The sequence below is a fragment of the Herpailurus yagouaroundi genome, unplaced genomic scaffold (assembly GCF_014898765.1).
Source record: "Herpailurus yagouaroundi ecotype Mexico unplaced genomic scaffold, PumYag 67700, whole genome shotgun sequence".
NCBI lineage: Eukaryota > Metazoa > Chordata > Mammalia > Carnivora > Felidae > Herpailurus > Herpailurus yagouaroundi.
The window spans coordinates 6,700,823-6,712,261 of record NW_024420499.1 but is presented as its reverse complement, the minus strand read 5'-3'; the positions used below and the strand labels follow the sequence as shown (position 1 = coordinate 6,712,261).

At 38.5% G+C, this 11,439-nt stretch overlaps 1 protein-coding gene across 2 annotated transcripts in view; it reads left to right on the top strand.

Annotated features, from left to right (window-relative positions):
* Nucleotides 1–6,707: 6,707 nt before the first annotated feature.
* The window catches only part of VSIG1 (V-set and immunoglobulin domain containing 1), a 34,947-nt gene continuing 30,215 nt past the window's right edge, over nucleotides 6,708–11,439 (top strand). The window contains exon 1 of one of the 2 annotated variants that reach the window (XM_040468437.1): nucleotides 6,708–6,927. In XM_040468437.1, the coding sequence (XP_040324371.1) occupies nucleotides 6,879–6,927 (49 nt within the window). In that variant the 5' untranslated portion in view covers nucleotides 6,708–6,878. The remainder of the gene's footprint in view (nucleotides 6,928–11,439) is intronic. The other variant, XM_040468438.1, reaches the window with a different exon arrangement.

The following is an 11,439-nucleotide window of genomic DNA, read 5'->3' as shown; positions in this document are numbered from 1 at the left end:
GTAAGAATGGCTTCAGTCTGTCTTTTGGGAACCCAAGACAGCCTTCTGAGCCTGTTCCCAAGCCACACAAGTACAACAGGCTTATTACTTTATTATTATGTCCTGTTTTGTGAGCACAAAACAGCATCACTGAACTTGATCACTTACCTTATTTGTTAAAATTAATCTCAAATGACAAAGCTATTTCCAAAGACCAAATTCTTTCAAAGGGCAATGATTTGCTTTGATTTAGGACATTAGGACATCTAAAAAAACCATTTCTCCCTATCTCACACAATACACAAAGATCAATTCCAAATGGATTAAATACAGATTCCCAAATCCATTCATTTAACAAATACTGATTGAGTACCTACTATGGGCAAGGTGCTCGTTCTAGACCCTTGGAATAAGTAGTAAATGAAACGGAGAGAAATTCCTGCCCTCTTGAAACTTACATTTTAGCTGGGTGGAAAAGTTAACAATAAGTAAACTGCATAGTGTGTTAGAAGGTAATGACTGCTACCTAAAAAGGAAAAGGCAGTGAGGAATTGGGAGGGCTGGAGTGGAAAAATCTGCAGTTTTACGTTGTGTGAGCAAGGGAGGTGTGGTTGAAAACTGAAATTTGGGTGAAGACCTAAAGAAGATGAGAGAGTTGGCCCTGCTGATACCTGGGGTTAAAGGGTCACAGACAGAGGAAACTGCCAGGGCAAATGCCTAGAAAAGTGGGAACGTGCCTGGCTTCTTCAAGAGTCAACAAGAACAGTGTGACTGGAGCAGGGTGAGCAGGGAGGAATGGTAGGAGCTGAGGTGGAGGGGGTGAGGCGGATCATTTTATAGCATCTTCTCAGCTACTTTAAAGACTTCAGCTTGTACTCAGAGAAATCGGGAACTATAGGAGGATCTTGAGCAAAAGTGAGATGTGATCTGACTTACATGTGAAAGGATCATTCTGGCTGCTGTGATGAAAATAGAATGTAAGGAGACAAAGAAGAAGCAGGGAGATCAGTTAGGACGCCATTGCAGTGAGCCAGGCAATTGATGCTGATGGCTCACACCAGGGTGGTATCAGTGAAGGTGGGCAAAGTCATCAGAGTCCAGTTATATTTTGAGCATGGATTCAAAAAGATTTGTAGACAATTGATGTGGTACATGAGGGAAGAGAAGCAAAGATGATGCAAAGTCTTTGGCCTGAGCAACTGGGAGGACAGAGCTGCCATAACTGAAAGGCGGAACAAAATTATAGAAGCATTAAGAGAAAATATATATTAATATTGTATAATAATACATAATAAAATTTCTATAGTCTTGGATTGGGGAAGGCTTTCTTTTTTTTAAAGTTTATTTATTTTTGAGAAAGAGAGAGAGAGTGCAAGAAAGGGAGGGGCAGAGAGAGGGACACACAGAATCTGAGGCAGATTCCAGGCTCCAACCTGTCAGCACAGAGCCCAACATGGGGCTTGAACTCATGAACCATAAGATCATGACCTGAGATAAAATCAGATGCTTAAGCAACTAAGCCACCCAGGTGCCCCTAATTAGGGGAGGCTTTCTTAAGGAAGACATGAAACTCACAAGCTGTGAAGAAAAAATTCCCAGATTAACTACAACAGAAGACATGAAATTTAAAAAAAAGACAAAATGCAAACCTTCTTTATGGGAGAAGATGTGAAATTAAAAAAAAAAGTGACAGACTGGAAGAAAATATTGATAATATATATACCAAACTTAGTTCCTCTTGAATTAGTTCTTAATTATCAATCAATTAATTAATCCTTAATTAAGGGATATGAATTAAGATTCCTAAGGTATAAAGAGCACTTCTATGATATTAAAAGACAGATAATTCAATGGAAAGTGTCCTAAGGTCATAAACAGGCAATTCACAGGGAAAGGAATACCAACTAGGCCAGTAAACCTATGAAAAAAGGCTCAGCCTCGTTAGAGAAATGAATATTAAAACAGCAACGTAATACCAGCTTTTGCCCACGTTACCAGTAAAATATATGACTGATAATTTTCGTTGTTGACAAGGCTGTGGGAAACAGGCACTCTCTTTTTTTTCTTTACAAATTTTTTATTCAAATTCTGGTTAGTTGGGACACCTGGGTGGCTCAGTCTGTTGAGCATCCATCTCTTGATTTGGCTCAGGTCATGATCTCACAGTGAGATCGAGCCTCGTGTCTGGCTCTGCACTGGTCGTTGAGCCTGCTTAAGATTCTCTCTTGCTCTGCCCCTCCTCTGTGCTCTGTCTCTCTCTGTCCCTCTCTCTCTGAAATAAATGAACAAATAAATTCTAGTTAACCCAGTGCAAATATTGGTTTTAGTAGAATTCAGTGATTCATTACTTACATACAACACCCAGTGCTCATCACAAGTGCCCTCCTTAATACCCATCACCCTTCTAGCCCATCCCCCACCCACCTCCCTCCATTAACCCTCAGTTTGTTCTCTATTGTTAAGAGTCTCTCATGGTTTGTTTCCCTCTCCCCCCCTTCATCTGCTTTGTTTCTTAAATTCCACATATGCAGTCTTAGTGAAGGTGTAGATTTGTAAAGAATTTCTGATGGATAATATTGCAGCATCTACCAAGATTTAAAGCGTTCATATCCTTTGGTCCAGCAGTTCAATTTCTAAGTACCTAATCTACAGAAATAATCACACAAGCAGACGGAGATGTAGGCAAAGGGATGTCCATTTCACCATTGTTAATAATAGTGAAAAACTATTAGGCATAAGAATTGGCCAACAAAAGAATGGCTAAGTAAGTTGTGGTACATCCGTACTGTGAAATATCATCCAGCCTTCAGGCATATAAGGCAGCTCTATAGATGTAGTTGGACATGCTGGCCTAAAGAGACAATAAAAATGCTTTTTCAAGGGAAGAAACAAACTATAGAACACTAATGTGTAGTATGATGACCTTTGTGATTTAAAAAACAGCCACCATGCATGTGTGTGTGTGTGTGTGTGTGTATGTGTGTGTGTGTGTAAATTCATAGACGTTCTGAGAAAAATGTGAAAATCCTATTGTGAGCGTGGCACGGGCTTACACATGTAGGTGAGAGAATAGAGACTTTCTTCTTATTCTCTGTATACTCCTTTGTTCTTTGAAACCCCTTTACAATCAAAATGTGTTATTTTTGTAATTTTTAAGTTAAAAAAATGAGAAATATGTCAGATACTGCAGATTTCTGAAAGTTCCCAAAGAAGAATCCTGGAAGCGGTAACATGTTTGTTACATTAAATTCACACTGTGCCACTGTGACAGGAAGAACAGCATCTAATGCGTGCTATGTGGCCTTGGGAAGGACACAACGTTTCTGAGCCTCTGGTTTTTTTTTTTTTTATGGAGAATGTAGATAATACCTGCCCTGTGTGTTTTCATCAGTTGCAAAGAAAAAATGGAAAAGCAGTTGAAAAATTATAAAGCCTTGTAAAAATATGAAGCATACTTAATAATACTTCATGTGCTAGTTCTTTGTCAATAACATCAAAATTCAATACCAAGAAGAGAATTTAGATGATCTCTTTGAATTGGTTTTAACAGAATTCTTCCTGTCCTGATTAGGTCTTACCTATAGAAGCAATGTAGGCATTGTACGTCAATGTTCTAGAGAGTTATGTGTTTGTATGAGACATTCTGGTGCAGATGGGTTTGGGCAATAGCCTTATGTCATTCATACTCTTCATGCCACCCATTTCAGGGCCAGCTAGCTTGGTCATAGTGAATTAATTAGAAAGCTTTTACTTAGCACCGACTTTGTGCTTAAAATTCCACTGTAAGCAGGTAGCCAGATATCCAAGTTTGCCTGGGACTGTTACGTTTTACACTGTCCCGTTCCGTAATGGCTAATAGCAGCCTATTCACTCTCAAAAGTGTCTTGTCACCTATGGGGCATGGAAGGAAACACAGGAAGCCCCTGGCTTCAAACACCAGTCTTAGAAATTTCTTTCCCAGTCCCAGCTCTTCACCACTGGAAAAGCCAGTATTACTTTCATGGATCTTTTGGAGACTTAATGGACTCAGAACCAAGGCTGAGAAGACCTGCTGTGGACCTCCAGAGGGCTGCCCCACAAGTTGCCCTCCTCTGCAAAACCTCCTCCCTCAGACCATTTCTCTTTATTGCATTGTTTCATACTCCTGGCCAGAGATTTATTTGGGGTGGGAGGGGGGAGCAAGCATTCCATTTTCTATAGTGTAAACAGGTTGGGGAACGTTTATGGCAATTGATTTTTTCCCCTCCTAACACAGAGCTGATTGATGGTCTGCTTCTATGGAGGAAGGGGACTGGAGGAATAAGGTTGGAAAGGAAAAGGTAGTCTTGGAGCATGAGTTATGGCTGGTGAATTAGACCCTCCCTCAGGGCAACCAAGGAAATCAAGAGGCCAGGGGGCCATGAAAGTTGGGAGCAGAAAGGAAGGTGGGTGTCAAAAATATGCAATAGTTATTTGGGGAAAAATGTTGTTATGTTGTTTTGTGCTCAACCCATGTCTTAGGAAGGGAAAGGAATGTTCTTACTTGGCCACCTACTGCTCCTTCTCCTCTTCCCCTGCTCTATATGGCCCAGCACCCAGAATTCACACCAATGGCCTATGTGCCACATGAGTCTGGGAATGAGACTTCCATTTAAAGCATCCTGCTTTGACAGGAATGTGTTCTTGGATTCAGTCAATGGGCTTACCAATACATTTTTGTATATGCCCTTTCTTTCCTTACGTATCTTTTTAAGTTTATTTATTTATTTTCAGAGAGAGAGAGAGAGAGAGAGAGAGAGAGAGAGAATTCCAAGCAGGCTCCACACTGTTAGTGTGGAGCTCAATGCAGGGCTCAAACTCATGAACCGTGAGAACATGACCTGAGCTGAAGTTGTATCCTTAACCAACTGAGCCACCCAGGCACCCTAGTATATGCCCTTTCTTAATTTGGGACCTGCCTGTATAAGACCTTGTCTCTGCCCTTGAGTGGCTCAGCTATTGGATTTAGGGGAGACCCAGTTAATAAATAAGAAACTACTGGAAAGCAAGTGCCAACCATAAGGTATTGGCTCTAAGTACAGTGCAAATCTTTCCAAGGTGGGGCCCAGACAGGGGTTGTATGCAGGTTCGTCAAAATTTTCACATAAGACGGCATTACTGATCTGCCCTAAGAATATGCATAGACAGCAAGAGGATGGAGGAGAAAATTCTAAGTAATGCTGGAATTCACCTGGAGCCAAGGTTTGGCACCAACCATGAGCATGGACAAGAAAGGCTGTGGGAAGGAATCAGGCCTGATGGAAGCAGTGGGAAATTGGCCCGGCTCCACTGAGCTGGGCTCAAACATTCCCTGTAAATTAAAGTTCACAGAACATATCAGTGCAGTGCGTACATGTTTCAGAGTGATTGAGGCAATAAATCATGACAGCGTGTTTCAGGTGGGTGATTTAACATGACTAAAGTTCAAAGGAGGTGAGGGTCAGATCTTGGAAAGTTAGGGAATCCAGATGAAGGACTTTGGTCTTGTTGGAAGGCATCCATAATGGTGTTAATTGAAGATGCTTAGTCAGGGTTGAAACATCAGGATGTGGCTGGTACACAGGATGAAGGAGGAGGGAGTCAGGGAGACCATTTAGGAAGCTGCCACAGTAGGCCAGGAGTAAAGAGCTAACTACCTGACCCAGGGTGGAAGCGGCAAATTTGTGAAAGGACAAATGTGAGAGCCATTGCACAGGTAAAAACAACAGGACTTAGATATTGTGAAAGAAGAGCCAGAGGAGGCCTTCCTGCATCTGAATTTAAACACAAGAGGAACTGTTATGAAGGCTTCTCACCTATGCAGCCTGTCATGCTCTCCTAGGGAACTCCCTTTCCCAAGAAACCCTATTGCACCTACTCAGTAACCTAATTCTGCAAAAATTCAGATTTATCCGATGAAAGTCTTTATTATTTTTATTATTATTTAAGTTTATTTATTTTTGAGAGACAGCGAGGATGAGTGGGGGAGGGGCAGAGAGAGAGAGAGAGAGAGGGAATGAGAGAATCCCAAGCAGGATCTACACATTCAGCACAGAGCCAGGTGTGGGGTTTGAACTCTTGAACCATGAGATCATGTGGGGCTTGAACTCTTGAACCGTGAGGTTGTGACCTGAGCTGAAATCTAGAGTTGGATGCTTAACCCACCAAGCAACCCAGGAGCCCCTCCAATGGAAGTCTTAAAGCGTTTATTCACTCACCTGATTTTACAAAGTTAGGTGGGTGGATAAATACTACAGGGTTTCTGACCAGGGAGGCCAAAGCATACTATTCATTCCACTGCCGAGGTAGTGAGAACCACCAGGTCTTCAAAAAAAAGTGTGATGTGTCCACAGTTGGTTCACACAAGTAATGAATACTTTTTGCTTCATAACTCCTGTGTCCTTCCTGTGAACCCTGTCTCCTGAGAAAATCTCAGAGCACGAATTTACTAACTTAATTTGTAAAAGGAGGTTAGTGGATCCATACTATAAGACTTTTATGGAAATATTTGAAATTAATTAGCCTTGTCAGCTTTTATTTGCATAGGTTCACTTCCAACTGTATAGTCCCCCCAAATTTAACTTTTTAATAAGTATGATTTTAAACAATAAAACTTAGAGAATCTGTGTACAAAGAGCTTGAAGAATTTAAATACATGGGTTTATTATTAACACAGTAGCAAATATATCAAGAAACACGCCCCATGAAAAGTGTTTCAAAGAAACACACATCTGCTGTGAGAAAGGAGTATACCCAATAAGTAAGCCCAAAGAAGCTGTTTGCTTCGTGATACCAGCAGATAAGCCTGGCAAACCTTGGTGTGATTGAAGAAGCCAGTTTGACACTCAGCCTAGCCCAGGCAAGCTACCGGGCCTCGCCTGAGCTCAAGGAACCTCGACACAATGGTGTTCGCATTTTGGAAGGTCTGTCTGATCCTAAGCTGCTTTGCAGGTAAGGGAAGTGTCTCCAAACCATCAAAGATGATTGGGAACGGTTTTCTTTTAAACTCAAATCATGAATTTTTACATGTGTTCTTCTCTTGCACTTCAAGGGAATTATGATTCGTTTGCAGAATAAAATAAATGTTAGAACTCTAGCTTAGCAAATATAGGCCATGTCGTAAATGTAATTGTTTTATGTAGCATCTGAATTAAAAAATTTTTCTCTGAAAAATCACAGTAGCTTTCCTTTTCTTGATTGGGAAGGTGAACAGATTAATTTACTCATAAGCTGAAGTTTGCACTAGGGACAGTTGTGTTTTTTTCTGTTTCAGTTTAGTGTTTCCTTTAAGGGAACTCACTGTGATCAACTTGCGTTGTTACAACAGGCAGAGCTGGGCTTGGAGGGCCTACTATGCTTCACTCTCTAAGATTTCTTTAGGTGTTGCTGTTTTCCAAGCCTAAGACTGTACTTTGGAAAATCCGCGAGTGATTTATTGTTGTACATGGCATGGGTGTTTTTAGGGATCCAAGCAAAACAAAATAATTTTTAAAGTCAAAATCCTGATGTTGGTTAGACCCAGGAGAGATCACTAATTCAGAAAATCTCTTGGCTCATTTTCTCAAGTACCAGATACATTTGAATCTGTTTTTATGATGTTAGCTAGGTACAATAATATTATTTACAGTCATGCTGATATTGTCAAGCCATTGGCAGTATTAGGCAGTCATTAGGATGAGGTTTACTCAGCATATTTAATGACATAAGAAAATGTCCAGGATAAGATATTAAGTGAAAGAGAAGATCCACACATTTGACTAGAATAAATTGCTAGAAGGTTATATACCAAAGTGCTCATGGTGATTACCTCTGGCTGATGGGATTATAGATGATTGTCATGTATTCCCCAGCATTTCCATATTTTCCGGGGTTCCTACAAAGAATATTAGACAAGTTGTATAATTAAAAGTGCTACTTTTCGAAACTATATGGTAGTTAGTAATAGTTCTCTAGATGTTCATTACTAAATGTTTAAACACGTGTGTTCTATGGAATCACCAGAAGGCAATATTGCATTTATCCTGTGATCTAACCAGGACTCAGAGCTGGAACAGCTAGAACACCTTTCTCAGCTTCTGTGCCAATGGGACTATGTCATGTCACAATTTTCCCTTCCCCCAGGAATATTCATTTTAAACCTTAACTTTAGACAGTGAAAGTCTTTGTTCCTTCTTAAAGAGCTTCCAGTCATTAGCTAATTTGGTTATCCCTGGGTCTTCTGCACCAGCCCCCTAAAATCACACATGTAGTCAATAGCTATTTCCTTGTGCGAGGCCTTATGCAGGCCTATACTAGACAGCAGTTTTGGAATAGTTACAAGAATGGTTTTTACTGTAACTAACTAGCTAACTAACTAATAGTAGTTAATTAGTTAGCTAGTTTATATATGTAATATATATATTATATATATAATTTAATAGTATATATATATAATTTACTGATTACAAGTGTAGTGTATGGTCATTGTGGAAAGGTTGAAACTATAAAAACATATAAATAAGAAAATAAAAATCACCAACAATTCTACCACTCAAAGATTTGGTTGAATTTCTTTTATATATATATATATATATATATATATATATATATATATATAATTTATATATATATAATTTCTTATATATATATATTTCCTTTGCAAGTATATATATCACATTACAAAATTGGGTTTATACCTTGTATACAATTTCCCATTGTTTAAAAAATAACTTGGATGATGTTAAGGTTTTATTTGATTGTGACTTTTAGAACAAGGCCCAATCAGAGTGACCAATAAATACTTCAGAGCCTTTGTTCTTAAATGACTACATAACTGGTTTTGCTGGCATATAGTGTATACTGCATATCTGTACACAGATAATCTAGCTGGCCCATAGCAAAATATGATGGTGTCAGTCTAGCAGATGGAATGGAAATATGGTATAATATATTGCTTCCTGTGCTTACATACGTATAGAAGTCCGAGAGAGGGAGATTTCAGTAATCTGTACTTGTCATTGGTAGTGCCCCTCAGTTGATCCAGATGTGGCTGTGAAATGATTGATACTGTTTTTATCAATGTGAAATTTGATGTGCTACCTGGACTTATTTCTTGGGCAGAAAGAATGTCCCGTTTTTTGGTGTCAAGCCTGGTGCCTGGCACATAGTGGGCTCATAGTAAATGTTTGTTGGAAGAATGAATCATCTGAAATGCTGCCATTTGGAACAACATGGATGGACCTTGAGAGCATTCTGCTAAGTGAAATAAGTCAGACAGAGAAAGACAAATACTGTAGAGTATCACTTATAAGTGGAATCTACAAAATCCAAACTCATAGAAACAGAGTAGAATGATGGCTACCAGGAGCTGGGGGGTGTTTGTCAAAAGTTACAAATTTCCAGTTAGAAGATGAATAAGTTCTGGGGGATCTAATGTACAGCGTGGTGACTCAAGTTAATAATACTGGATACATACTTGAGACTTGCTAAGGGAGCAGATCTTAAATGTTCTCACCACAAAAAAAGAAATGGTAATTATGTGATGTGATGGAGGTGTTAGGTAACACTATGGTGGTAATCATTTCACAATATAGAAGTGTATCAAATCAACACATTGTACACCTTACACTTACACATTATTATATGTCAATTATATGTCAGTAAAGCTGGAAAAATAAAAGAATGAATTAACTTCTCAAACCTCAAGCATTCAGAAATAATTTTCACATACATATTTAAAATCAGTTTTCTGTACAACTAAGCAAGACAGATTTTAATCAGAATCTTTCTGTATAATGTTATATGTCAATTACACTCCATTAAAATTTGATTTAATCAAAATCTTTCTTACGACTTCTTAGGAAGTCTTAGGTTAAATTCCATTGCAGGAAAATCATTTTCATAAAAAACGTCTTCTGAAAAAAGTTCACCCATATCATTTCAGATACTTGTAATATATATTAGTCACCTTTTAAGAAGATATGTTAATGTTTTCATTTTCTGGAGGTATGTGCTATGCATTTTACAGCAGTAATATAATTGAACTTCGGTTTCACAGTCAAATCCAAAAAGTAAATGATAATTTGGTTATATTATAAGTCAAAAATGAGGCAATTATATGTGAAGTTGCTGAAAATTAAATCACTGCAAATGCATAAATAAATTCCTTATTTAAAGGAATATTTTTGCTGTGGTATATTAAAAGAATAATTCCTTATAAGCAAAGTGCCTGCCATGTTGTAGGCATTAAGTACTGGAGTGAAAAACCACGACCAAAACATGAGGCACTAAAAAAATCTCTTAAAAACATTGGTTAATTTAAGTAAAAACATACACTTTGGATTAGCTTTTTTTAATAATAAGCACTGATTTTTAACAGCTATTACACATATTTCAACCACATATGTGTTGCTTGTTTTGATTTTTATTTATTTTTTAAAAATGTTTATTTATTCATTTTGAGAGAGAGAGAATCCCAAGAAGACTCAGTGCTGTCAGTGTAGGGCCTGACGTGGGACTTGAACTCACCAACCGTGAGATCCCGACCTGAGCCGAAATCAAGAGTTGGCGTCCCTTGTTTTGCTTTTTAATCCAACCAGGGTAGTGAGGGGAATTGCAGTTCTGAGTTTTGTTTAAATCAGGTACTAATCTTCATGTTGCTATTTATTCACAGTCTTGTTAATATAGAGATTTTTTCCCTGACTTTTTCAGTTTTAAAATAATTTCCCAAAGTAGAGTAAATTTATCCAAAGGAAGGGAACTTTTATTTTTATCTGCTTCTCACAGAATCACTTTCAGTTTACAGGAAATTCTATTGAATGGGCTAGAGAATGATCTCAAAGGTTTAAGTAATGTATGGTAATGGAAACATGTGACATATCTTGTACATATATATTTTTTAATTTTTTTGAAAGAGAGAGAGAAAAAACATGAGTGGGGGAGGGGCAGAGGGAGAGAGAGAAAATCTTGAGCAAGCTCCATGGAGCATGACTTGGGGCCCCAAGACCCTGGGATCGTGACCTGAGCTGAAATCAAGAGTGGGACACTCAACCGACTGAGCCACCCAGACTCATGGGACATTTTTTTTTTAAAGTTCATCTGTAAATATGTAGCTTTTGGCTCTGAAGTGTATTGTTGCTGTATTAGGGATGGACAATTTCTGAGCACCATCTTTTCTTTACAATTTAAGGATTGATTATGGTGCTGAGTATTGGAAATCTGGGCAATAAAATGGTCTGGAAGTATTGTCTTGCCAACTGTTACTTATTTACAGGACACTGTGTTGTAGTCCTAGAAAATACTGTCTCACACTAGATTTGGAGGTTGCCATTCTTATTCTATGGTGATATTGTTGAGCTTCTACAGATCTCAACTTCTTTGGGCATTTATATGTCTCCTATTTTAAAAAATGTTGAAAATGTTTAAATCACGTTTATAGTTCCCCAATCCTTGATTTTCGTTTGTCCTCATTCTGGTCTGTGCTCA